Raw genomic sequence first — 27,792 nt, forward strand, 5'->3', positions numbered from 1 at the left:
TAGAGCTTAAATGTGTTGGCCTAGATCAATTGTTCTTCCTCTTGTACAGCAGCAGTAACTGCGATTGCTACAATGTTCAAATTTTAATCATTTTAGAGCATGTACTGAAGTGGCAGGCAGGCATTTTAATTGCAGGGATTAATAGGAGAACAGATGCGAGTCAAGTGCTAGGTAAAAATAAATGGATCGCCCCTTGTACCCTGAGGGTCATCGCTCTTTGTCTCCAACAGACTGACATCAAAACAGATTCAAAAGCAGAGGGAATTGTAACAAAAAACACCTACATTGAACAGAAGAGTTTACCTAGACCGGGGGAAAACGCATAGATAGTACAGTATAGTATAGTATAATGAATACCTTTGTTTATCTTGTTTTAATTTCCCCCGAAGTCGTTTAGTCAGTGCTGTTTAAAAGACATTACTTTGTTCAGACAGAAAATTACAAGGATGGATTCAAATGATTTTGCTTAACTTGGGTTTTCTAACTCAAATTTTAAAACCGTTTTCTTTATCATCCCAGTTGACTTCCATATATTGAAACACAGTTCCCGGAAAGACATTAATCTCCACCTGATAGCGAGGCAGCCAGCGGGCACAGAGTGAGAGGAGCCCCTAAAATAACCATTTCTTCAAGTGCTCTGGGCTTTAAAGTCGATCAGTAAACAGCAAGCCAGTGCCGAGTCTCTGGTGCGGAGTGCTCGTGCTGTGCGGCACTGCTCAGGGAGCGGGGCAGTGGCTTGCTCAGGAACTGGAATCCTTCAGGCACGCTTCAAAGAGGACTCATAAATAGAAAGGTACAGCAACCCAGGTGGAGGTAACAAAGGCACCGGTGACTTCTGCAAAGTTTACTTCAGAGGAAATGTACAGCCGGCCTCGGTGGGGAATACAAAGTCAAAAAAATAAAGACAGAAAAAGGCGTACAGATCTTCTCCCCACAAACCCAGCATTACTAGCAGAAAGAACGGTTCGTACTGTATCTATGTTTTGATTGTGCATGTGAATAGCAAGCAGCAAAATATAAATAACACTTCATAAATTACATATATTTAGTCCCTGAGAAATATGAATTTTAACAGAAATGCTTCCGTTTATTTATTTAAATCCATATAAAATATGTATGTCGTATATGTTTGCCAGTTTCCTACACTATGACTTTAATCCCTGGGTTGTGTCACTACCCAGTAATTGTGGAATGATTTAGGTAGAATTTTTCAACCTATTTTTAACCTAACATACAAAATCCCATTTTTTTTCTGCTGGACCCTCCCAAATCACATCATCTTCTGTGATTTTAAGGGATGCTGAGATGGAACTTGCTGGAGAAAAAAATCCATAGAAAATCTATAGATTTGTGGGGTGGGTAGTTTAACAGAGGGCATGCGAGCAAGCCTTTGTTCAGCACGGCTGTCATTTCCATTTTGCTGCATTTCACTCTTGCCCAGACCATGAACTCCTTCAGCGAGGGACCATCATCTCCTTTGTTCCAGTTTTGAAATGTGTCTGGTTGGAGTTTTTCACTGCTACCAGAGTCCAATTAAATACAAATAATAAATAGTTAATAGGTTGCCAGGCTGCAGAGGTGGGGCTAATCAGCTGAGGCTTCATGGGGTGGTTAATGATGGATTAGGAATAGGGGAACTGATAAAGCTGAATATTTAAAGGATAATTTTGTACAGGATGATGGATGCTTTGTCAGCTTCGATTGCATATGACCAAAACTAATGTTGTGCTTATCTTCCTCCTCCTTCTTCTGTAGATTACTCAACTCCAAAACATTGCTGTTTTGAGAATCTCTGTCCAAATTCCCCTGAGTGGAGCACTGCCCATCAGAGGAGACGGCCTAAGAGGCTGTCTTACAAGTGAAATCGGGTTGGGAGGTGAAAATACAGCGACTCTAGGAAGGAGGGGCGTTATCAGCTGCACGCTCGTCTGCTCCTGTTCCTACTCGGCTGGCTGAAATGGAGGGATTTCAATTGATTTTGTTTTCTTTGCAGTGCTAGCTGGCGAGCCAGTGAGAAAGGAGCTGTGTTCTGCGAGCGTGCGGTGCAGGAGGGGCACGTCCCACTGCCTGCGCAGTGCTGCCGAGAGCTACCGGGAGCTTTGGCTTCTCATCTGTGCCGTGCACTGATGAGCTACTATATCGCTGCATGTTGTGTGCAGAGTGAAAGGGGTAACATACACCTACCCATACAAAGGATCCCTACATATCACAGCCGTATCTATTTATTTGTTAAATAAAATAAAAATAATTATGCATTTATTATCATTCACTAACCAGCAACACATCATGTTCTGACATTGATAGCTCAATAGGTATATTTAGGCTTCAAAATTAATACCCTTTAGTGCCAAATTCTGTCCAAGGGATGTGACTCCTACTGAAATTAACTGATGCTAAACGATGCTGTTTTTTCAGTGTCTAACTATAGGATCAATAAAGCCTTCGTCCTTCTTGGTAGTCTGTCAGCTAGTAGGAAGACAGGCAGCCTTGCAGACAAGACACAGACAACGAGGTCAAGAGAAGTGGATTCTTTTCTCAGTTCACCTTAGGGGTTTTGTGAAGCCTTGGACATCACTGTTAAATTTCCTGATTTCCCAAATACAAATGATCATAACTGTCTACTTCCCCAGGATGTTATGGAGTAAATCAATTCTCTATATGTATAGGGCAGGGGGAACTACCTGGATGCTTTGGAAGCAACAGACATATTTCTGTTAGCTTTCAGTTTTGTAAACAGCCTTAGAGTGCACCTAAGCTTTAACATATTAAAAAATTAAGCAACATCTAGAAGAACAGGTTATATGGGCAGGATATAGTTAGTGTAATATATTAACATGGCTAGTCTCATTCTCCTATGGACATCATTTATTTTGGATAAGGCCAGAGTAACTATGAAAGTTTGAAAGGTCAAATGTTCCCAATCAAATGAGAGAGCTTTGCAATTGTTTTACTTCAGATGGTAGTCGGGAAAATATCTCCAAATTTCACTTAGAAAAGATATCCAGAGCTGCCATTAGTGGTGCCTTTGATGTATTCTCTGGTATACTAGTCCAGAGCATGCTGCTGTAAACAGAAGTGTGTCTTCACCTTTCATCTTTGTTCTTCAACTTTGATACTGCCCTCCTGCAGTGGCTTCTTTCTCCTCCTGGGGAGGCTTAACAAAGACAACTGATAGAGAAAAAAAGAGCTTCATTTTTCTTCTCTACTTAAGACTCTAAAGAAATAAGACACATCTATTGTACAGTCACTGAAGCTCTTGAAATAGTGTGGGTTTTTCTCTTGAATCCGGAGGGGAAATGAGCTAAGAAGGGGAAAAAGAAGGAAAAAAAGAAGAAAAAAAAAGCTGTTTTGTCCACAACCTAAAATATGGTAAGTACATCATACTTTTGCTTCTGATGTGGGGTTTTTTTGAGAGAAAAACTGAGAAACTCTAAATTACAGGCAGTGCAAGCAGCAATGCCTATGGGTAAGTTGGTCCATCACTACCCATTATAAGACTCTGGCTTTTGATGCCTGTAACTGTCAAATATTAACTAATTTGCAATGATTTTTTTCTGCGATTGGTATGTCAGCCTGAAGCTGATCTTTAAAATAGTTCAGTCAGTTTGCAAAATGAGGTTGGCAAAAAATACATTTTGCTCATGTTAAAAAATACTGTTGGACTGCATGACTGAGAAACTCTCCTATCTTCATGCTCTAAAACTGAAATTTGGCAAAGGATTTGCCAGGGATTTGATGGGTGGGGGATGTCTCAGACGGTTTCCATTAAAAAACGTAAATACAGAATGGGCTTTCCACATTCTACTGTCTGAAAAGTCCAACAGTAACGGACATCTGCTGTAGGTTTAGTGGGGATGGGCTAGACTTTCCAGCAATGGCTTTTCCTAGCAACAGAGGCCTTTCTGGAGGTGAGCGCAAGAACTGAGAGAGGGTTCTGCTGTTGCTCCCCACAGTCCCACCCATAAACACGTGTGAAAAGAAGAGTCCATGATCAGGATGCAGGCTGTGCAGACAAGAGGATGATTGGAACTTAATAAGAAAAAGGTGAGGAGGCTGGGACAAGAATGAAAAAACAGTAGCCATTAAGGATGGCATGCAGGACTCAAGTGGAAAAGTGAGGAGGCTGGGAGAAAGAAACCATGAACTTGGAGCAGGAGTCAAAAATGAACTACCAAAGTAAGAACGTTACATTGTTAAGAGAAGGGAAAGGGATGAAGGCTGAGAGTGAAAGACAGAGGGTTCTTGGGTTTTACAGCATAATCCTTCCAAAGAGTCTCTGTGGTCAAAAATAGCTGTGAAACTCACTGACAAAATGTATGCTTTATTTCTCCAGCAACTGCTGCATTTAAAGAACACCAACCTACTGCTGGTGAATTCTGAGGAAACTCTAGTGGCAGCATGCAGCGTTGTGGATATCAAGGGTCTTGCCCTACTTCTAAACCATTTAGACATAGAAGAATTCTACATAAAAGGGGCAGAGGTGTTCAGTTCCTTAGACTGTAACACAAAGAACAATGATTTTGAAAAGCTAAAGTCTCACACATTAGGAGATGGTAGGTTTACCGCCCATGGAACCCTAATTCTCCTCAGTTTATATGTATTATTTTAAGCAGACTTTAATTGCATAATCGTGTTGGTTTTTCACAGAACACTTACCACATTAAGTGCAAGAATGGATATGGCTCAGGAAATGAATCAAGGAACCTGTCACCATTACAGAATAAGGTGCCTTGGTAGCTCCTCTTAAGTGCATCCCTACGGCAATGTTCATTAATTTAGTTTTTCTGCACAGAAACATGCCATTGCATTCTGTCATTTTTAGACTGTGTTTATAAGCTGAAACTCCCTATTTAGCAACAGTTTGTTCTGTGACACTAGCTAACTAAACTGACTCAGTAGCAGCTCCTTCAAAGCAAAGCTTTATTCTCTCAGAGACAGGTAGCACAGAAAGTAAAGATTTGACAGCAGAACCTTAACTCTCCTGTCATCTTTCTAGTTTTCGCAGCTTCCCTTCATTCTAGTTTTTCCCTCTCCAGTTTGGGAGAAGCCCCTGATGAGATGCTGCCATTGTCCAGCTGTTGTCAACTCCACAGTCAAAGCCCCTTCCTTCAGTCAGTAACATTACACCTAATGTTTTATGTGCCCATTTTGAGTTGTCTCAGGTGTAAGAACAATAAACACCTTGTCATTGTCACTGGAAACAGGTAAGGGCATTCCTTTTTAGCAGCTCTCCCCTTGCAACTTCAAGAGTTATTTGTGCTTTCCTGGACTGCACTTGGTCTTCCTTCACATTGGATTTGTTTACTGCTTGCACCTTCTCTTACAGTATCCTTCAATGTAACTCTTTTTAATCATGTGGAATAATGCAAACAAAATAAAGTGAGTTGTATCTTGCATTTGTAAAGGTAAGAAACGTAACACACTCATTTTTCAGGTGAATGTAGTCAATGGGACTGTTTTCTCAACAGAACTCTGCCTGATTTGTTACAACAAAGCCTGGAAGTTACAGGAGGAATGGATGTAACTGGTTGCAAAGACAGAATAGATCACATTTTTGCTGAAGTACTTGTGGATTTGAGCAAGTCACTTAAATCCCATTTCTGAAGATGGCCAGTGAATTTTCCTCTTCTACAGGGTATGGAAAATATATTATCTGAATTCACAAAAGCTTTAGGTGCTTGTAGCTGCAAAGAGGGGTTAGTGACAGCTCTGCTCAGAATAAATGAAAGACTACATGATACACAGTAGACCACACTGTGGAATTGCAGGACCCAGACATCTTCAGCTGGTTGTCACTTCTGATGTTAACCATTTGGTAGAAAGTACTTCAGCTCACAGGGAGGCTGTTCATAAACCCTCAGCTGCATCACAGAGTCACCATAGGACAAACCTACAAGGAAAAGTAGAGAATGCAGTAAATAAGGTTTGCTGGTGCCATGTCCCAAACAACTATGGGAAAAGACAAAAAAAGAACACCACGCAGAGAACACCGCAATTATAAACCACGACTGTGTAGCTAAAGACTATGTGTTGAATGCTTTATGGGGGAACTTGAACTCTCTTCCCCATCGGTCTCTGCATGCACCATTGTGAGCAGACAGCCCATATCGAGTTCCGTGGGGGACCCCCAGGCAGCCCAGAGCCCTGGCCCCGCCGGGGGAGCGCTCCTCCTGCAGCTGGGCCCTCTGCCACGGCCGGGCTGGCGAGGCCGGCCCACGCACGCCGCTCCGGGAGGCGACAGGCACAGAGTAGGAGGGTAGAGGCGGCAGCCCTTTGCCCAGGGCAAAGGCTAAGGGTGAAGAAAAAGAAGGGAATGTGCCCAATAGCCAACAGAACCCCTCACCCCGCAGCCCACCTCTCTCACGCACAGTCCTCCCCCACCCCAGCGCCCGACCGCCGCGGCCGTCAAGCGAGGAAGGCAGGTGGGAGGGGGAAGAAAGAGACCTCGCTTTACGGCCCGCCGTGTTTTGCGACGCCCAAGATGGCTGCCCCCAGGGCACAATGAGCCCGCTCCGGCCGCCGCCGCGCCGCCGGGGGGGAGGCGGGCAGGCAGGGCGGCTGCCGTGCGGACCCGCCGCCCGGGGCTGAGCCGGCCGCTGACGGTGGGGTGTGGAGCAGCGAGCGAGGAGAGGGGAACTCGTCTGCGGACGTTTTAGTCAGTGGGACCCCTCGTAACGGACGAGGAAGCCGGCGCCCGGGGGGACGGGGGATGTGGGGTGCCCTGCTGCGGCGCGGGGGCCGCGGCGCCGGCAGCCTGCGGCGGCTGGTGTCGGTCGGTCCGCCCTGGAGCCAGGTGGTGTCGGAGGCGGAGAAGATCGTGGGGTACCCGACGTCCTTCATGAGCCTGCGGTGCCTGCTGAGCGACGAGCTCAGCAACATCGCCATGCAGGTCCGCAAGCTGGTGGGCACCAAGCACCCGCTGCTCGACACCGCCCGGTAAGCACCCGGCCCGCTCGGCTGAGGGCTCCCGGGGGCGCTGGGGCCTCGTCCCCGGCCTCCGCGCTGGGAACGGCCGTCAGCCCTCGGGAGGCTCGTCAGAACTTGTGGGAAGTTTTGGGGCTCCGTTGGTTGCGGGGAGTTGGGTCGGCGCCGGACGGGTGGGCGACTCGGCCGTGGCAGGTGGGGTGGCGGGGAGCGGCCGTGGAGGTAACAGGACTGGCGTGTCCCTAGGGAAACCCTGCGGTGAGCCGTGAGGTTTTGCGTGGGCGGTCAGCTCTCCGCTCCAGGATCTTCATTTCCTTGCCGCAACAGGTTTTTCCTTCAGTTATCCGCCGTCATTCGGAAGTTACTTCATCGTAATGCCACGTGCGATGAATGAGTTTCCTTCCCCATGCAACGTGCAAAAAAAAATATTCCTTGATAATAGAAGAAGAATGGCCATCTCGCTAACAGTTACATATTTTTTAATATTGAGGATTATATTGTGAGGAAACCAGTGGAAAAAACGGGGGAACTAATCAACTCAAAAGCTCAGAATGGCACTGCTGTGAAGTGTGTGTTTTGTTACTAAGGGCTTTAGAAAACATTTTCTGTTTTGGAATATCCAGCTGGGAGCTGTGAGTTTTTGTATGTTGCTGAGATTTTCAGGGTTGCTAAGCTGATTAGCCACTCCTTCGTTTTTAAGGCAAACTGATGGAAGACTTGCATTCCTGCCAATAAGCAGAAGTTTGGATTGTTGATCAGTGTTTTCTTTGACTGTAAAACAAGAACTGATTGGCAGTGTTTTTTTTTAAACAATGAAATACCAGAGGCTTAACAAAATAAATAAATAGTGCAATTTTCCAAGAGCATTGGGTTGTGGGTTTGGGGTTTTGGGGCAATTTTTTGGGGGGGGAGGGGTGTGTGTGGGTGTGTGTGCATATGGTTTTTGTTTGATTGAACTGCGTTTGCTACAACTACAAATATAGCAATGTTAATAGAACCCAAGTTTAATATCCGCAGTATATTTGCACAGGTGTAAAACAAAAAGTAGCATTTGTTCAAAACAAATTTTCTGCTTTTCTTTTAAAGAATAAAAATTGTAGCTGCATAGTGGTCCTTGGCAACTCTGCAATTCTGGTGTAATGATATAAAAAGATTTATTTTTCAGACTGTCTCTAAATCTGGTTGTCTTAAGTGAACAACAGAAGAAAAGGGGACAAACATTGCTTTTTAAAGAAACATAATTTTGAGGGAGGGGGATTTAGATATTGGCTTTAATAGACTTTTCTGGAAGAAATAAATCAATTTGCTAATAAAAATGGAAAATGCCTGACTTTGGAAAATGCCGGTGGAGGGGATTTTGTTGAATTGTTTATAAATGCAGGTTGTGATATTATGGTAAGCTTAGCCAAGATTTTTGATTTTCTTTTTTAAGACGAGGGACAAGAAGAAAATGTTTTTTGGCCTTTGGATCCAACTTTAAGGTCAGCTAGTGGAATACAGGGAATAGGAGGACTGAAGTGCAATGTATTTGGCTCTTTAACTTCCATTGCAGTCATAGAAGTATCAGAGACCCGCAGTGCTGAAGCGGGACTTCAACGTTAGCTTTAGATAGTTTGTTCAATGTGTGGTGGTTGCTGCTTTATTTGTGAATTAAGTTTAAATACAGTATTTTGGGGCGTGGTTGGAGGTTTTGTGGTAGAGCTGTAATGTGTGGTGAGGTGGTTTCTTTTATTGCTTTAAGTGGGCTGCTTCGGGCATGACTGTGCAAGCCTGTGGCTTGTGGAACACCAGAAGGAATATAATCATGCACAGGGTCAGCAGGATTGAATCCATTCATTTTTTTAATTTGTGTATATCTCGGACTACACTACTAACCTGATGTGTCTTGCTGGAAACAAGTCAGTATTTACTCACATAAACCCGAAACAGTGTACCCTTATTTTGGATATTCTTATTTGGCTTCACTGGTATTTCCAAAGGCTTTGTTGCAGATGCGTTTCTAGTGGCCTTGGCCTTTGTATTATAAGAAGAGTTAATTTCCTGCTGACAAGTTTTAGTACGCCTGTAGCAATGCACAAATTGTACCTCGCCTTGTTTTATGGTATGATTTTGCAATAAGGTGAATTTTGACCTTGTGCTATCCTAATAATCTCTTTCTGAAATTTTACTGTTGTATATTTGACTGTAAATGTGACTGATTTTCGTTATGGGTCTGAGATCTATGCTCTGACTTAGCATAGCAGTTTGGAAACGGGTCTTGATTTTTCAATACTAGGTACGTGTTTTAAATCTCTGGCTCATTACCCATACTTATAAAATAACATAAGTTTCCTGTTCAGGCAAAGATTTTAAAGCATGGGTATCTAAAGTATGTTCTTTGGTGATTTTTTTGAAAAACTGAAGTGATTGATAGGTTCTGCAACTCTAATCTTTCAGACTGTGAGTGCATAAATACTGTACGCATCTATTAAGTACTCCAGCACTTAAGGAGATTTTTCTATTTGTGGGAACATCTGAAAAATCTGTGCAGTAAAATTGATTAATTGCACGTGCTGTTTCTCAAGTCTCTACTCATTTATTTTTGAGGTTATGAGTGGTGACAATCAAATTATGATTGCTTGCTGTCATCTCTGAGATTCTTTTTCTTTAACTTTTTCTCTAACCTTCTTTAACTGGTGGCATTTTGTCCTCAGTGTTTTTGGTCTACCCTCCCCTCTTGTCCAAATGCTTCGCTAGCCTTTGAAGTCTTCCTTAGACCATTAGGAGTTACTTAAGCATTGGCAGAAACCCCTCTGCTTTATCTGCGCAGAATAGGTTCTGAGCTGAGACAGCATAAGACATAATTGCCACCACATTGAAAACCTTTAGTGTAACAGGAGTACTGGTAAGCATTTTTAACCTTTTGCCGAGCTTTGGGTCACTAGGCTGTTGCAACGTGTAGCCTGCGCGGAGAGCCTTGAAGAAGGCAGCTTAGAGATAACTGTCTATGTGAGCGAGGACATGTGGAGGAACAGCTGTTGGGGCAGTATACGTTGCTCTGATGATCCCATCCATTTCTTCCTCTCGTTTGGATGCGGCGGTGGCAGCTCCTGGGTGTAAGTGCCTGCCATGAATCAGGACTGCAGCAGGTGTTCTTCTGGGATGATGTGCGACCCTGATGCCTCCTACCAAGCCTGTGCCCAGCCAGCAGCTTTAAATCTGTGAGCTATTGCTGACTCCGCTCTTGTGAGGGCAGAGACGGGTAACTGAGCCCTACAGTGAGGGATTTGGAGTTCTGTGATCCCTGTGGTAAAGTCAAGTTTATCTTTTTCTTTTTTTTTTTTTTTTTAAGTTTTTGGTTTCTTAAAAGTCAGCCACATTAAGTGAACATCCTCAGTACTAGCTTTGCCAGACTTGTTAGAAAGAGGGTGAAATGTGAGGGAAAGGTCACATTTCATTTTAGAAAGGCTAATGTTTAGTGGTTAACAGATCATTGGAAGCTGGGATATCTGGATTATATTCACAGCTGTGCTTTTGGCTCTCTGACTGGGGCAAGTCACTTAATTTTTCATACTTGCATTTACTTATCTGTAAAATGAATAATGTAGCATCTGTTTTCTGGAGGTGTTACACTTCATTCATTACAGCCTGTATCAATCACTGTGATCTTTGAGTGGAAAATGGTGCATAAGCAATATTAATAAAGAATACTTTAAACAAATGCTGTCATTAAAATATTTACCTCTAATGGATAATCTGGAAATCTGACTGCTTCTGGATCTTTCTGTTTGTATTCCTGTGAGTCACTGTATGGTTCTTCAGAGCTTTAAGTTTTCTTTCCCTATAATTAAGTGTTTTCAGCAGCTACTCAAAACTAACATTTACATTTTTTTTTGCTCTTCAGGCTTTGTTGGACTAAAGGAAAATTTTTTCAACACACGAACGTATGACCTCCTTTTCAGTTGGGAAGCAAACAAATCTCCAGTCTTCTCTCTTCTCTTTCCCCTGCTTTCTAGGCTAGCATACATCCTTCTTAATATAGGAAAGAATCTGTAATTGGCACAGTGATCTACTTTTCTCAAATACATAGTGTGAATAACGTTTTCTTGATTATTTAATCTCCCTTGAGAAGGGTATAGCTTGCTGCAGATTGTAAACAGTAAATGTTATGGCCAATGCATCACTTTTATAATACCACTAAATGAAATGGAACATTTCATACACGTAAAATTATTATGGGATACCATTTAGCTCTAGCCATTCTGTCATTAGCACGTGGGAGGAATGATTATATTTTAGTCTGTCAGAATTGTTTGTTGGTGATAAATGCTTAAGTAGACTTAGCTGCAGTTTTTCTGGATTATTACAGAAATAAAAAGCCTCAATAGACCAGGTTTTGTTCTGTTGCAGCCTGCTCTGTGTAGATCTCTAGACATTTTAAGCACCGAACATAAAATGCAATCCAGAGTAGCTTCAAGATTATAAGCTTTTTGGTTAAAATGTCTGGTAGCGTTGGTTTCCTAATAGTCCTGTTTCTCTGTCAGCTTGAAATGGCTTAGTTCAGTAACATGTGTCTTCTAACTTCAGATGTGGCATGCATTTGCCCTCCTACGTTGGTGACTGATTTCAGTGTAGGCCTAGGGATTTGTTCCAACCTGGTGTTACTGGAATTGTTACAGCCAATTTTTATTTTGCCTTAACAGAACGGTGACCTCAAAACTATCCCTCTTATAATTGTAGATGTTGTGCTTGAGCGCGAGTAGCTTCTTAGCAGCTTGTTTTGAATGTTAATTTTTTTTCTGGGCTAGAAAAATTAAAGTGTCTGTTTACTTGGCAGTGGCTAATGAGATAACTTTCTCTGAAAAGAGCCAGTAGTTAGTGACAAGCAGTGTCTGGTCAATTTACAGCTTCTAAAACTGAAACTTACTACAGTCTTTAAAGTTTTACTGAATTGCTCAATCTGTAACGGAACTTGGGGGCGTAAAGTCCCTCTCCTGCTGTTGCTGGATCAGAAGTTAAAACATGTTTGCATTCACTAAATTTTATTATTTTTTCAGCCTGCTGAAACACTTTGTAAAAAATATTTTTTTGGTAGAGAGATGTGATTTTTATAATTGTGGTCAGAATGCCTGTGAGGTTAGCAATGAGGTAGCAGTTGTGTCATTTCCTACGTTTACTGCAGAGATCTGTTGGACTTCCTGGAAGCACAGGCCACCAGAGCTAGCATGCGAGGCACCTCTGCAGAAAATCTTAGTAGCGATGTCTGAAATGTAGAAATATTTTTCCTGCTTGATATGTCAGATACTTTTTGCAAAATTACTGAAATACTGGTCATTATAACAAATTTGCCTTTGTTTGGGAAGACTATTTACCAAAGCACTCTGTATAGATGATGGAAACAGAGGTGCTCTAAGGAGAACTGCAGGTGAAGCACTGGAGTTAAATTCTGGCTTTGACTCACCCCATCAAGAAACTTCTCTCTTTCAAGAAAGGCAGGTCTCTCTTAGCTAAATTAGATTTTGTGAATATTTTTCAGTCTGGATTGATAGTCTTGAGTAGTAACTTCAAAAACCTTCATCATGTTGTATGTCTTATTTTTAAACTGAAAGAGGGTAGATTTAGATTAGATATTAGGAAAAAATTCTCTACTGTGAGGGTGGTGAGACACTGGAACAGGTTGCCCAGGGAGGCTGTGGATGCCCCATCCCTGGAAGTGTTCAAGGCCAGGCTGGATGGGGCTCTGAGCAGCCTGGTCTAGTGGGAGGTGTCCCTGCCCATGGCAGGGGGGTTGGAACTAGGTGATGTTTATGGTCCCTTCCAACCCGAACCATTCTATGATTCTATAATTATACATGTTGATGCTCCCTAGGGGTTTCTGTTACTATACTCACCACCAAGTAAACGGTTCTTAGACACCAGAAATCAGTTTCTTACGTATTTTGGCTAAATGAACTCACAAAGAGTGTAAAAGTTAACTTTGGCAGGTAAAAGACGCGGAGGAAATTAAACTGTTGTAGGTTCATATATGGACTGAAACTTCCTTCTGTATATGATTCCTTCCATGTTCTTCCTTGTACCTGTGGCCTTGGCTGTGGTTTTCAGTTAGCCACTACTTAATACTGTCTGGTACAGTTAAGGGGAAGAGACAGTCCATTTTTGTAGGTCACACTCATTGTTTACGCTGTAGTAAGGTGGAGTGGGATGAATAAATGTGTGCTGTTTGTTCTTTCTCTAAAATTTTCCCACTTCAAAACATCTACAGGTTCCCTGGGCAACCTGTTCCAGTGTCTCATCACCCTCGGAGTTAAGAATTTCTTCCTAATAGCTAATCTAAATCTCCGCTCTTTCAGTTTAAAACCATTACCCCTCATCCTAGAGCTATACTCCCTGATAAAGTGTCCCTCCCCAATAATGGAATAATTATTTTTTTTTGCGATTTTAGCAACGATTCTCATTTAAATATCCATGTTGACTCCAGAACATGGATTCAGCATTGAATTGAATACATTCCATTTTGAGGAATGTATTATTTGAGCATGTAGGGTGGTCTTAGTAAATGAAGTCTTAGTAAATTAAGTATATTCAGTAGGTGATGATGCTGTTTGGGTTTTTCTGATAGAATTATTTACAATGAAAATTCACATGCAGTCCTGACATTGATGATTTCTAGTATGTTTTATAGGGAATATGAGTCTGAAGATTTTAGCAGAATTTCACGTGCAACTCATTGTGATTAGTTGAAAGACCTTGGGATTTCTTAAGCTTGGGTTTCAAGCACTTGAAAAAGAATGTATAATGAACAGATCTGAGGGCCAGTCAGTCTTGAAAGGACATGGTATACTACATCTAGAGCAAACTTGATTTTACTTTAGGCACACAGTAGCCTAAGCATCTTTTTAAAATACAGATAATTTTTAAAGTTCACATCTGTTCTTCTTTCGAGTACAATTGATTTGTAATATGTGAATATAGAATACCAAGTTTAATGTACCAGTGAATGGCTGTTATGTCAATGTTTGCTCTACATGGGAAAAGAGTAACTGAATAAGTGGAAATAGTTTCAAAATTATTATTTCTGTAACCCAGAAGAGGGTTACTATATATATATATATGTATATATATAAAAAAAAAAGTGCAAGTGAGAACTGATGTCATAGAGTAATCAAAATTCATATTTGGGTCACTGGAAATTGTTTTCATTCAGTGAATCTTCTATTTGGCTATGACAAGTTAACTTCCTTGTCTTACAAGAATAAGGAGAAAAATACTTTTCCTAGGCCTTTTACTCTTTCCGTATTTTGTAGCTTACAAAAAGTGTTCTCCACTACTTGAGATATTTCCCCCTGCCGCTGCCTTTTTGTTGATGCTGCCTCCCAGTTGACTTCTCTCCTTGCTTTGGGGGCCCTGGCAGTGGCAGGAGACCCCATTAACAAGTCACCATGAGCATTTTCAGAACTCCTCCAAAAAACGTGGGTACCACTGTGTCTTCCACAGCACTTTGAAAATCTCCTCAGGAAAATACAAAGTTCACAAAGGACAAACCTAAGCTCAGGAGTCAGATAGCTCTGTACTTAACACTGTTGCTTTCTCCTAGGGGTGGCAGACCATTGTCTTAAATTATTAATATCTTTCCTTTACCCCACATCTGAGTGTCTTAGTTTCCCTCAGGGTAGGCAGACTGTCTGCAGTGCTTGCCCTAAAGGAACTACTGCTAGAGACAAACCTGACGGACTATAAAGGAACACCATGAATTTAAAAGTTGGATCTATTACAAAAATTAAGTTTAAAATCTGTAGCAGCTGCTTTGCTGTCCTTGAATTGTCCCTGCCAATTCTCTGGCATTGACAATCACTTTAGCTTAATTTTTTTTTCTTCTCTCTTGCTGTGTGTGGAAAGATTCATTTAAGGAAAGAAAAACTGATGATATAGGAAAACTGGGGAAACTCATTATGCATGAGCTTTTACCAAACACATGCTGTGAACTAGCTAGATTTTACTAATAATGATAGGGCTTAGAAATTTGACTCAATACCTGACTTAACTGAGAAACTCTAGGACCTGTTCAGCCTGCTGGAGGTGAGCCACAGTCATCTTTTCTTCAATCCTCAGCTATTCCTAAAGAACCATCAGGGGCTCCAGCTTCTACATTCATCTTTCTCATTTTTTTTTTCCACTTAAATTACACATGATGGTTGTTCACATTTTGCTTTCTTGTTCCTCCAGTTCCTTTCTTCAGAATAGCAGTAGTTGGTTCTTCTGTGTAGCCGCTCTTCCATTTTGGGGAAAACCAAAGAAAGGCTTACAGATAATCCTCTGTTTCTTAATAGAATGAAGGTGTATAGTAAACATCTAGTTTGTTTCGTTCCCCTTGACTTCTTCCCAGCTAGGGAAAGAAGTCATACCTAGGAACTACTGATTCAGCTTTTATTTTTCTAGTTAAAAAACATGAACAAGCAAGCCCTATAGCTTCCACCCTGAATTTGTTTCAAAAAGTACTCCCTTTAGAAGATTTTTTTTTTATTATTTGTTACTTAAACAGTCCTGTAAACATGAATTGATTGGCTTCATAGCTGCCACTAATATGCTCAAAATTAATTCCAAATTATAGAATTTGAACTATTTAAAAAACAAAAAAACTCAAAAAAACCCCAAAGCCATTCTTCCTAACAACTTTCATTATTTTTTTTTCTGGACTTTCACACTCAACATCCGAACTTGCTGGAATGACATATCTTTTTCATTAACTGCCTGTTCATCACACCCAACAAAATGGTTGTAGTTAAAGAATTAATGCATCTATATGCTGCCACTAGTACTTGAAATAGATTACATATTGCACCTTTGAAAAAAAAAAATAAAAAAAATCTGTATTTTAGTCACAAAGTAGGTCTGGGTCTGTAACAGGATGTGCTTGTGTAGACCCGTCCTGCAAATGCGTAGTCCTGATTAAGGCAATTTGAGGGTAATGGTCTGCGCCAACACGCTTTGTGTCTGGTTGTCATCTGAATGATTAGCCAGTAGCAGAAGCACGGTAATGAGTTGATTTGGTAAGACTGCTTTTAATCAAACTTAACAGAAAGTTCAAGTTGTGAAGAGCTAAATGGAATACTTGTTAGGTCAAATACACAAGGCAAAGCTTTGTGATCACAAGTGGAAAATCATCTCTCTTATGTTATTTTAAAAGTGATTGTGTTAGCATGTATGTTTGTTAGTGATCTTTTTTTCCCCCAAACGTGTATTGTGTTCATGTCAAATTAGTGTTGAGCTTTGAGACTGAACATGTCAGAGCCCCCATGTTTTCATATTATGAAAATTCATCTATTTTCATAGGCTAGAAAATACAGGTTGCTACGATATATCAGTGCAGCCTGTGTGCATGTTTGTTATACAGGGGAAAGTTTTTTATCCCGGTAACCTTCTCGTCTCTAAACGAAAAGCAGTTGGGAATCAGTGTTGTTTGTGAAGATGAGGGTAATACTGTGTGCGTATTTTAAAGGGATTTCAGTGATGTTAATGCTACAATATGAAGTTCATATTTGGATTGTTCTTTTAGAAGTTGACTTCTGAATGTGAATCTGTCTGGTGTGACGTATTTCAGTAATTAAAAATTAATATACAGGAAAAACACGTCTTTCCCAAACCCGTGTTGCCTTGCGCAGGTGAAGCTGAAGTGTAAAGGGCTGAGAGATCAGTTCATCTTCTGTTCTTGATCCCCACTTGTTAGAGCCAGAAATAGTGGGGAGGGCGTATACTTCTTGTTTTATTGTCCACAGGAAGAATTTGCCACTTTCTGATTATTTGTAAGTTTAGGTAATATGGGAGTCATTGACAGGCTCTGCAAGAAACCATACGTCATCTATCAGTAGGAGTAATAATGCAAAAAGACTGTTTTCAGAGATAAGGCTCAGAAGACTCGAGGAAGCAGGCAATACAGACCTTTAGGGTAATTGTGGGGGAAGCCCTTCTTCCAATACACATTTATTCAAGGAATGGAAGGCTTTAAAGGAGTTTCTACTATTAGAATTTACAGTATATTTTATGTGTCTTTTGTCCATAATATAACTTCATAAAAGTGAAACAAATAGTCTTGCCAGTCGGAAAGTAGGAAATGAATCCGTGTAACGACTACAATGTGTTGTAGCAACCAAGTTTTAAAATAGTCAAATTCCAAAATAATGTTATAAAAATGACATCAGAGGAAAAAAGGCTATTATGTGTTATATTGTAGCAACAGAAACGTAGGCTTGTTTTTTGCTTGTGAATCACTTGGGATCATATTGCTGCCTGTGGATTTTGGGGAGGTGGAAGTTTACGTCCTAACAGATAGTGCATGTTTGGAAGTGTGAGGGGAGAATATATTTTTTTGGCCATCCTTGTTCCTGTGACACTTTGAAAGAGCTCAAGTTTTGTTAGATTTTCCTGTTTTGATTTTCTTTAAAAAAACAAAAAAACAAACTAAATGTTTATCTTCTCGTTTGTTTTTCTACTTTTAACTCTTTAGGAGTCCCATTGAATCTTTCGGGTCTTTTACCAGAGCTTGTCAGAGAACGATTAAGCTTTAGTAGCAGAACATTATGAATCAAACTTCAAGAGGTTGTGTGATGTGGTGTGTTGTTTGGGTTTTTTTTAATTAACACACGGGTGCCAGCCTGCAGTGTGAAGTTTAAGTGCATCCCAGATGCATTTAAAGATGTGTGAGATTTGCTGTGGGTGTACGCGCATCCCTCTCTTGCCTGGCGCGCACACCGGGCCCCGAGCCGGGAGGAGCTGCCTGGGCAGTGAGGCAGGCTCGCGCCCCATGTCTTCTCACCCGAGTGCCGGTTGAGACCATGGAGATCTATTGTAAGGATTCAGCTTGCGACCGCAGTGCATGTCAGATAACTGCGTGAATGTAAATGGTTGGCAGAATAGCTCTGTGTGGACCCAGAAATGGGTTATATCTTGCCCTACTTGCACAGGTGTTCGGCTTCACAGGGTTAGTGCATGCAGTTCGCTTCTTTAAATGTATTTTCGTTTGAGAACTTCGTTTTCTAATTTTGACAGGTCTCGTCCTCAGTCCACAGCGTTCTTTCAGATATACCATCTTCCTAATAGTTCATTTATTAAAAAAAACTTTTTCAGACAACTGCTAAGAATTGAACACGCATTGTAACTGGAAGTTGAGGTGTCTTCACAACTAGAATCGTTCCCCTCTCTTTTGCCCCTTCTGTTGTAATTGCGAGGTGACTTACTTGCTAGAAATATCAAATCTGGACTAATATATTGTCCCTGGTTGGTACCACTGCTTCAGATTACCTTGGTGTGCATGTAGGTATTAAATATTGAAAGGTGTTTCCGTGTTCTCATGTGGTGAAGCTCTGTGTAAACAAGTCTTATTTACTGAGCAGTTTGGGAAGCATGTACACACCAGTATGCCTTAGGAAATCTTCCATTTAAGCCTTTGTCCTGATTTTCTCTGGCTATGATAAATGAAGTGGTAGAAAAGAAACCACAATAGTGAGCATTACTGAGAGGAAGAAGCATTGTCCTGAGAACGTGAAGAAAATCCGTTTAAGCTCACAAATAACTTAAATGCTTACCAACTACTGTCACTAGACCTCAGGAAACATTGTTCAATCTGTTTTTCAAAGAAATTTGAAAGCAAAAGTCTCTGATGTTGTATAAAATAATATCTTTACGCTTTAAAGATTTGTACCCCATGTGTTAAATCTGAAGAAAAACAAATAGGAACCCTTCTTAAAATTATTAGGAAAGCAAGAAAAAACATTGGAGAAGATTGAAGATGACATTAATACTTTAAATCTACATGGAATTATTTTTGCCATGCTATAGAATGTAATGCAAACATATGAAGCCTGTGAATGGTGTTGCTTGTTACTGAGAGAGTGTAGTTGTACACTTCACACTGAAAAAAACCCACCGAACTAATCAAAAAAAAACACTTTGGGAAGTGCTGATGTGCAAGTTTTTTTTGTTTTCTACTTCCAAACATGTATTGTTAAAGACAGCAGATGCTCAAACCTTATATATGTTTAGCCCTTGCCTTATTATGAGTAATTTGGAGATGTTTTTACACTTCTGTATCAAGAATGAGAAATCCTTTCCTTCTTCGCTGAGTGATAAATAAACCTTTCAGAGCTGGTCTAGCTCTAGAAAGAGAGTTAGAGGAAGAAGTGGAGATAGCCCTTTTTTTAGCTCTAAATTCCCTATTTATGATTTTTATGAATTCACAAACTGTTGATTGATTATTTATTTATTTATTTTTACTACTGGGACACAAAAGGCAGAAACCTGCAGGTTGGTTATGGTGAAAGGAAGTGTTTCCATACCTGATGTTATTTTCTTTCAAAATGGAATTTTGCATTAGACAAAAATGTCATCATTTGTTGATGTGAATAGTTTCAAATTCTTCCCTCCCCTGTGAATGATGAATTATTCTTTCATGAGAGATCTAGATTATTTTAATTAATTACTTGGGGCTTTAAATCTTTACATTTTAAATTAAGTTACAGGTGAGTTAAGCTCTTCCCTGAGGAGATTTTACTACGTTAGCAGTGGAGAAGGATAATATTTGCTGCATAATTCTCTAATGGGCTGCTGTATGCTGCTCCGTTGAACAGGACTGCTGTTCTGCTTTTGATTTCTGGTCTGTGTCCAGCATTTCAGGGAACAACTTGGACAATTGAAAGATATCACCGGAAACATATTTTCCTCTCAGCTGTGGAAGAGGAAGATTAAGAGCCATTGAAATGTATTGCTTTGGGAAGTTGTTGAGGACCGCAGAAATTTAATGTAAAACTAAATGAGGCACTGATAACAGCATATATGAAAATTTTCTAGACAATGGGCAAGATACAGAGACAGGTTTATTGGTGTTAATGTTGTATCCTGATTTCAGTAGGTATTCCCCTTGTTTTAACTATTTTTGTGTATATATGTATATATATATTTATATACAACAAGGTAAGCTTATCAGTTGCTTATGGACTGTGGAGATTGAACCAATGCTTATTTTCCTTTCTTGAGTATGATTACTTGTTGAAGGTGTGGTAAATTTGGCTCATATTTGGCATATGTTTAAACTGAGCCTGCAACTGACTCGTGAAAAGGAAGGAATAGCAAACCTAAACTGTGTTTTCTCTTGTGTGGCTATTTATTTTGTAGTATCTGAAGTTATGATAAAAGATACATTCATAAAATAAAGTAGGGTAAAGAGTTCAGTCATTAAACCTTTTTTAAGTTAGCTTTCATCATTGTGCCTTTAATTGAGTTAATCACTTCAAAAAATTTTCTTGGAAGCTAGTTGAAGAACAGAATCAAAGGGGAGGGGAAATTGCCTTAAGCGAAGACTATTGTGTGAGAACATTCTTACAGTAACTTATGGGAGAGACATCACTAAAACAGTTGCTTTTAAAATCCCCCCCAAACACTTCATGCTTCTTTTAAATCTTAGCATATTTGGTTTACAAATAATCTTCCAGAATACCATATTTCAATGCCTGCAGCCAATGGTAGAGAATAGAGTGTTTGCCTGTAATTAAAATTTTCCTATGTATTTTGACTTTTGGTATCTGTTGAGGACAGGATACTAAGTAAGATGAATTTAGTTATGGAGTTTTGCGTGGTCTCTGGGCTACTTTTTTTCTTTCCTTTTCTTTTCTTACTCCCCCTAATATTCAGTGGTTAAGGTACTAGCCTCTCACGTAAGAGGCTGAGATTGGGTTCTTCATTCTGCCTCTGTGACTGTCAGCAAGTCTTTTCTGTGCAAACATTGGCACCATTTAGGGGTGGGGGCTCAGAACCCTGGGAGAAACATATTGACATCCCTATCTCCCAGTCTACAAACTTTACGTTAGCTCCGTATTTTCCTGAGCTAACCTGGTTATGCCTATGCGCACTCCCACAAAGGCGGTATAGGTAGAGCAAGGCAGTCTGAAGAAGACACCCCCGGATACCTTGAGGTTGGAACATGTGTGTAACGGACATTAGGAAAAATTTCTTCACCAAAATGGTTATCAAGCATTGGAACAGGCTGCACAGGAAGTGGTGGAATCTCCATCCCTGGAGGTATTTTAAAGACAGGTAGACGTGATGCTGGGGGACATGGTTTGGTGGTGGTTTTGGCAGTGTTAGGTTGATGGTTGGCCTTGATGATCTTAAAGGTCCCTTCCAGCCTAGATTCTATGAAAAACATAGAATGGTCTGGGGCCACTGCTTGCCAGGGTGCAAGAGCTAGAACATTAGCAGAAAAGTTTGTGAAAAATTTAAATGTGGGTAACTGCATTTTGTAAAGTTTGGGTTTTGTGGTGGTTTTTTTTTTTTTAGTGTAGTTGGGTATCCTAGGAGGCGAGTGACTGGAACTCGTCCATGAAGTTTTGCAATTGAAATAATTCAGTTTTGTTGATTTTTTTTTTTTTAAGTTTTATTTTATTTTTGCCATCTTTTATCTTTGCCATCACCAGCTATTGTGAAGTCCTCCATTCAAACAGTGCTTGAAGTTAACTTGGAAAATGCTTTTTTATTTTTTTTTTTTTAGTACAAATGATGCAAGATTGCTTTGGGTGTTACAAATTCAATATAACTCCAAGTTATTAATATTGAAATACAGTAGCAGTTTGGGATGTCAAATAGCAAAAAGTTATTTACAGAAAATGTTGAAATTCATGATGCCAAGTAAATTAGAACTTTTTATTGGCATCCTGTGATACTAAAAAAAAATTCTCTGTGTTTTGTTTATTTCATATGTAAAGAAAGTTACATCCAGCCTGATTTATTTATTTTTTTGCTTCATGCACAAGTGGTCCTAACACATTTTTAGACTGAGGCAGAAAGTAATCTCCAGGTAACAATAGTCTGTGCTATTTTAAGGATGTATGCCCTACTGATGATTTTTAAAGCACAAAATAATGATGACATACCATGCAGAGGTCTTGCTTGCCTGAGGCAAATGATCTGAATGCAGTAGATTCAGGCTTCTGTTTGCTGATGAAAGTGTTGAAAAGGAGCTGGGATTCATTGTTTTGTGGTGGGTTTTTTGTGTTTGGGGTTTTTTTAAGTGACATTTATCTTTTTTAGTTTGCTGTTAATTATACTGCATTCAAGTAACATCTGAAACATTTTACACAGAATAAGAAAAGAAGCGGAAGGGCTTCTGGGAAGTTTGGAGCTCAATTTTGGTAAAAGTAAGGTTTGGTTGATTGCTCGATAATGGCAAGAAGAAAGCCAGGCGGTTTGGACCAAGTGTACCAAGCCAGGGGCAAGGTAGCTTTTCAAGCAGAGGAGGAGGGTCCTGACAGATTTCCTAGCAAGTGGGGAATAGGAGTGTTACCGCTAAATTACTAGAGAAAGAGCTAATGAGAGAGGAAGGAGTCAAGAAGGCTAAGAAACCCACAGATTTCAAGAAGGAAGAGTAAGAGTAGTACATTACAGAAGTCAGATGAAAGGAGTCAGGTGGAGTGTGTGTGCTCTAAGGGCTGATCACAGTGAGGTTGTTGGAGATATGTGGGAAACGATTCCAGTGTGCATCCAGAGCGTTCCAGTAGTTTGAAGAGGTTTTCTGCTGTGTACTGCTTTTAAAAGCTAAGCACTGTTTATGTTTTAATCACTTTAAATTGAAAACAACAGAAGGACATAGTTCAGCAGACTAGCAGCTCCCCTTATGGACAGCAGTTCTTGAACTTTATTTTCCTTGCAGCACACGTCTGTATTGTGCATATATGGTCTGACAGCCTTTTTTCGGCATCAGTGTGTACCTGTCAAGTAAAATTGGAAATAGTTAGCATCTTTCATACTAATCTTCAGGGAACATACAAAACATAAACTCAGTGACTTTTTTCAGTTGAAGAGTTATGTGAATAATGTACTAGAAGAACTAAAGGGAAGGAGAACCTTTACTAATTAAACCTTTGACATAATACAGAAGTAATGGTGGTGTCTGAGAGTGCAAGTGACCAAGCATTAGCTTACTGCAGATGTATTTGGATGCAGGAATAGGAAGTGCTTTCCTATTCTGTTGGGACTTACAAAAATTTAGGGTAATAGCTTTCCATTTTGTAGTGAAGTAACTTTAATTTTAGTTTCATTATTTGCTGAGGGATTTAATACTTCATCTGTAATCTTGTATTGACTCTTGCAACAACTCTTGCAATTTGAATCTCTGTAATAGAGGTATTAAAACTCTGCAAAGCTTTTCCTTTGGCAAGGGAAGTTTCAGTTATAGTGGACTCTGGAAAGTTTTACTCCTGTTGCCTTAGTCATTGCATTCTTGTTTCTGAGTCTTCTGGTTCAAAAGAGCTCTATGGAGGAAAAAATCCCTGTAGCAAAATGAGAGAGAGCAAGAAAATCCCTAAGAAATGTGAATCTCTTTTTTCCTGGTGGACAAATGAAAGCTGTACTGGAATTGAGGAATATTGTGAAAAATGAGGTTTGTATCAGGCTACCGTGTCAGAAATTTTAAACTTATATGGTCACCAGAGTTCAGAAATAAGTCGAACCAAATGGTTGGGTTTTTTCTTTTCTCAATTTACTATCAAGAACATTTGTTCTGTATAGGATTAGTACATAAGATGTATGTATTATTGCCATATTATTTTGTTATTTAAGTTTTAATTGCCTCTTTTGGGGAAGACAGTTTTTAATGTGGAAGGAAGAAAAAAAATCTTTGCATCTACAAGAAGATGACTAATACTTTTGTGAGCTTCTAAATACCTGAATTTTTAATGATTCAGGGAAAACTTGCAGATAAACAGCTTTATTAGCTTAACTAAAAATCTTTCTGGATATATTGTGTCTTTTAGTTCAGAAAGCATGCAAGAAATCTTTTTTGTTTTGGTTGGCTGCTAAGTGATGCAGTAGGATAGTTTGACCGTGTGGCTTAAGGCTCATCGTGTTGAGTGGAAGCGGCAGAATTGACCAGAGAGGTCTTGGTTTGTGGTTTCATGAGCAGCTGAGTTGATCTGATGGCTGTTGCTGTTGGAAGGGAGAGATCACTCTCTTCTCTTCCCTGCTCTTGCCTGTGCAGGTCTACCCCTCCTGTGCATTGGCAATAGTGTTGATGTTTCCCATTCCGTGAACTACTGTATCTTGTTAAAGGAAAAGAGGAAAATGGATGTTGTTGTCATTTTGGATTTGTTTTCTGTTGGGCTGGTCTGATTCACTGATGGAGGTAGTTTAAAGTGTACTCTCTCACAATGAATGACATTTAGGTTCCTTAGTGAGGCTGCTTTGTTGTGGAGAAGTTATTGCCTACCTTTTTGTGTCAGCAGTCTGTAAGGACACTCTTGCCCTGTTGTCTGAAGTAGTATCTGAGCGTCTAAATTCTGCAGTACATCATGTGGTTCCTCTAGTTCTCTGCCATTTCTCCTTTAGCTTTAACAATTCTCTGTTTCCTTCCTTGATTCCAAAATATTGCGTATTGTAGTTCTCCTTTGCTGTTACAGGTTGGTTTCATTTATCAATGTAGTCCTACAAACGGGCAGAAAGAGTAGTATCAAGCCATGAATTCAGGCATGCGTCTAGATTTTCTTTTTTTGCCCCTTCACTTCGGAATCGAGTTAGTAGGGGAGCACAGCTGTTGGCATTCCTTGTAGGTGTCTGTCAGGAGCGATCCGTCTCTATTTCATGATAATTTCATCTTAATACAGAGCTCAGCATAGGAAAGGTTTTATTTGTATTTCATATGCTATCTAGCCTTGTGAGGTGAATAGGTGTCAAATATACCTTGAATATTTTAGCTAGTTTTGTCTCGGCTGTAAAAAGAGAAGATTACAGGTCTGTTTACCTCTTAAGTATAGCCAAGGTCACGCCCAGTCAGCTCTATGTTTTCTGAAGTTTGAGTTGCCTTAGGAACTAAATGCATTTCAGTGCTATTTTTTTAAATACCTTATGTGAAGAATCTCAGATAAGCTGAGATGAGAATGGCTACCCTCCCAGACAGGGTAAGTGGGATGCTTAAAATCTTCCAGCTGTTTGTCAGATACTTAACTCTCTGCTCTGAAACTGCTGTACCATCTGTCTAGCTAAAAAAGGTGCACTGAGCAAGAAGAAAAGCATCTTTCCAATTCAGATGAGTCTACTGCATCCTGTGAGATAATCAAGTCACAGATGATTACAGGAACAGTGAATTTTAAATTTTATAGGAATAGCTTCATAAAACTCATGAAAGATGAAGATTGAATGAATTCAGCTTCTGGGTATCTCAAAGGAGCAACATGATACCATCCTAAGTTTAAAGTCACATTTTTGTCTGCTACATGAATTTATTTGTTATTCAACCTTGCATGTAGATAATGGGTTTTGTTTCCTCTGTAAAATGTGCGATTTTATTTATGTTAATGGTGTTAGCCATCCATTATTTTACATTCTTTATTACAAATGCCTTATATTTGATGAATGAAGATTATTTTTTTTGCTGAAGTTTTTGAAGGGATCTGAATGGTGCAGCAGGAGGCCAACGTAAACTTTATAAATTTGAAATAATCAAGTTGCTTAAAAGATGAGTTCTATAGTACAGTTCAGTGAACATGAAAAGAACCAAGTGTAAAAGGCCTCCGACAAGAAAAGTAGGAAAGAAATTTCTTAGCCCCTAGTGCCATCTGCAGGATTACCACTGGAACTGGCAGGGAAAGTAGAGGAATGGAGATTTGGGTGGCAGTTTGCAGTGTCTGATAAGAAAACAAGAAAGTGTCACCTCCAACAAAACCTGATGAAACACGATTTCTGTGTCATGCTGGGTTTCATAACAATGTATATGTCAATTTGTTTTCAGTTTGTGGGTGGCATCAGGTTTGTTGGGTAGGGAATACGCTGCATCTTGAGGTTTCTCCACACATTTTGTTTTCTGCTTCTGCAATAGCAGGTGGCTTAACCAAGCTTGCTTTCTTTGGACTTCTTGAAAGAGATACCAATTACCTAAAATCATACATTCACTATGAACCATTTTGGGGGTGACTGGCCCTTTGGCTCTGCTTTATTTTTGAAAGCTGTGTCCTCAGAGAGGAGTAATGGACCCTAAATATTTACCTAATATTCCTTCCATTGGCATTTATATACAGGTGCATATCAGAAATAATGATGTAAATCTGCATCTCCCTTGCTAGGTCTATTTCTTTTGTGGTACAAGAAAAGAATTATTTTCTCCACAGACCAGTAGGCAAGTTGAGTAGGCAAATGACGTATACATGAAAAGGATATAAATAACAACCAAAGAATCAAAGTTAGGGTTCTGTGGGAGGGAGGAGCGTAAGCTGAAACAAAATGTGGGTAAGATGGAGGTGATAATGGTGATGGTATCTGGAATATTGCTAAGCCCCAGGAGGTTGCCATTGGTTAAGTGTACACATTTACTGTTTGGCTTGTGGCTTCAGCAAGACATCTGGGAGTGCTCCCATCTGTTCTGTGTGAGCTTAGCATTCCTAAAGAACGTTTTCTCTTGCCTCTTGCTGATGGGGAAGCTCTCCCTTGTCAGAAGCTGACCTGACCTCAATTACTTACCTACTCATCACTTTCCTCCGGACCATTGTAATGTGATAATCCTGGGCATGAAGGCTGCAGTTCCTCAGAAGGTCCAGCTGGTTTAGGGTCTTGTTGTGTGTCATCTCAACAGCACTGGCTGCCAGGAGTTGAACGTGGTCTTCCTTTCTGTGGAACAGCAAGCGAAGGTATTGGTCCATAATCTTCAGTGTGCTTGCTGGCTGGGGTTCAGCATGCATGAAAAGCTGCAGGATGCTGCAAGGGGAAGGCTGTGGCTGCTTGCTGTGCTTTCTGGCATACCAGAGCCCTTTGGGGTGAAAATCATATGTGGCAGAACATCCTCTGGTCTGTCGCTGGAGAGGTAGCTCCTTTTGGGACTAAGGACCTCTTCAACGTGATAGGTCTCTGTTGTACACAGAAAGTTAGTAATGTAAATTTTTGGAGTGTCTTGGACTTAGGACAAAAATTTCAGCCTGTGTGTTTACATGTCTAGCAGGAGTTAATTTTTACTGTGTCTGTATCTGAGCTCGTTGCTGTGGACAGGCTTTATAATGAGCATAGGGAAGTGAATGCTTCAGAAAGCACAATCTGTGGCATCCTCTGCTATGTTACTAAAGTAAGTTCGATGGATGTCTTTTTGAGGAGCTACGCAGGAGAGGAGTGAATGATGCATGCTGACAGTGTTTCAGGTCTACAGGGATCACTGCTTCAGCTAAAACTGTGTGAATCTCTAAAATTCACTTTATTTGAAGAAGTCCTTGGATCAGTGTAGGAAAGTGGATATGGGAGGGAAAGATTTCAAAGGGTGATCAGAGGTCCATTGAGGACTTTGCAGAAGCGGAGATCAGACATACGATGGTAAGTCAGGCATAAAGGGTTGGTCCTGTACTTTTGTCTTGTGAAAAGCTGAATTAAGAGAGATTCTCTTAATCCTGGGAGAGCAGATTTTTTTCCTAGATACATGCAGTACCACAGAAGGGACACCAAGACTTGCACAATAGAAGGTGGGTTAGTAAAGTGGCTTCAGCACTGAAAGAGTGTCTTTACTCATGAGGCTGTTCTGATGATCTTCTGAAAGCAAGAAAGAAGCACTCCAGCAGGATCAGGGATAGGAGGAGGCAAAGGCCTTTCTTTAAGGACTCTCTTTGAAAGTAAGCCTTTACTTGTTTAAAAAAAGAAAAAAGCTGTAGTAGAACTATATGTGCATGTGATTGAAACACTATGCCTCTCTGGCCTGATTAACCTGGCATTATGTTTCAGAATTGTAAGAAGTTTGCAACTTCTGAATCAGTTCTTTGTTTGGACCAGACCAAAACTAAAGTTCTAAAGTGAATTATTGCTTCTACAAGTCACCAGAGGAAAGAAAACAAGTAGAAAAACTTAGCCGTATTGCATGTGCACGGTCTTTGTCAAGATGCA

General features: G+C 40.3%; 1 protein-coding gene across 3 annotated transcripts in view; it reads left to right on the top strand.

The window, feature by feature from the left end:
- The first annotated feature begins 6,458 nt into the window (after positions 1-6,458).
- Positions 6,459-27,792, top strand: part of PDSS2 (decaprenyl diphosphate synthase subunit 2) — a 121,865-nt gene continuing 100,531 nt past the window's right edge. Inside the window, exon 1 of one of the 3 annotated variants that reach the window (XM_054195218.1) lies at positions 6,459-6,936. In XM_054195218.1, the coding sequence (XP_054051193.1) occupies positions 6,710-6,936 (227 nt within the window). In that variant the 5' untranslated portion in view covers positions 6,459-6,709. The remainder of the gene's footprint in view (positions 6,937-27,792) is intronic. The other 2 variants (XM_054195217.1, XM_054195216.1) reach the window with 2 other exon arrangements.

The sequence above is a fragment of the Rissa tridactyla genome, chromosome 3 (assembly GCF_028500815.1).
Source record: "Rissa tridactyla isolate bRisTri1 chromosome 3, bRisTri1.patW.cur.20221130, whole genome shotgun sequence".
NCBI lineage: Eukaryota > Metazoa > Chordata > Aves > Charadriiformes > Laridae > Rissa > Rissa tridactyla.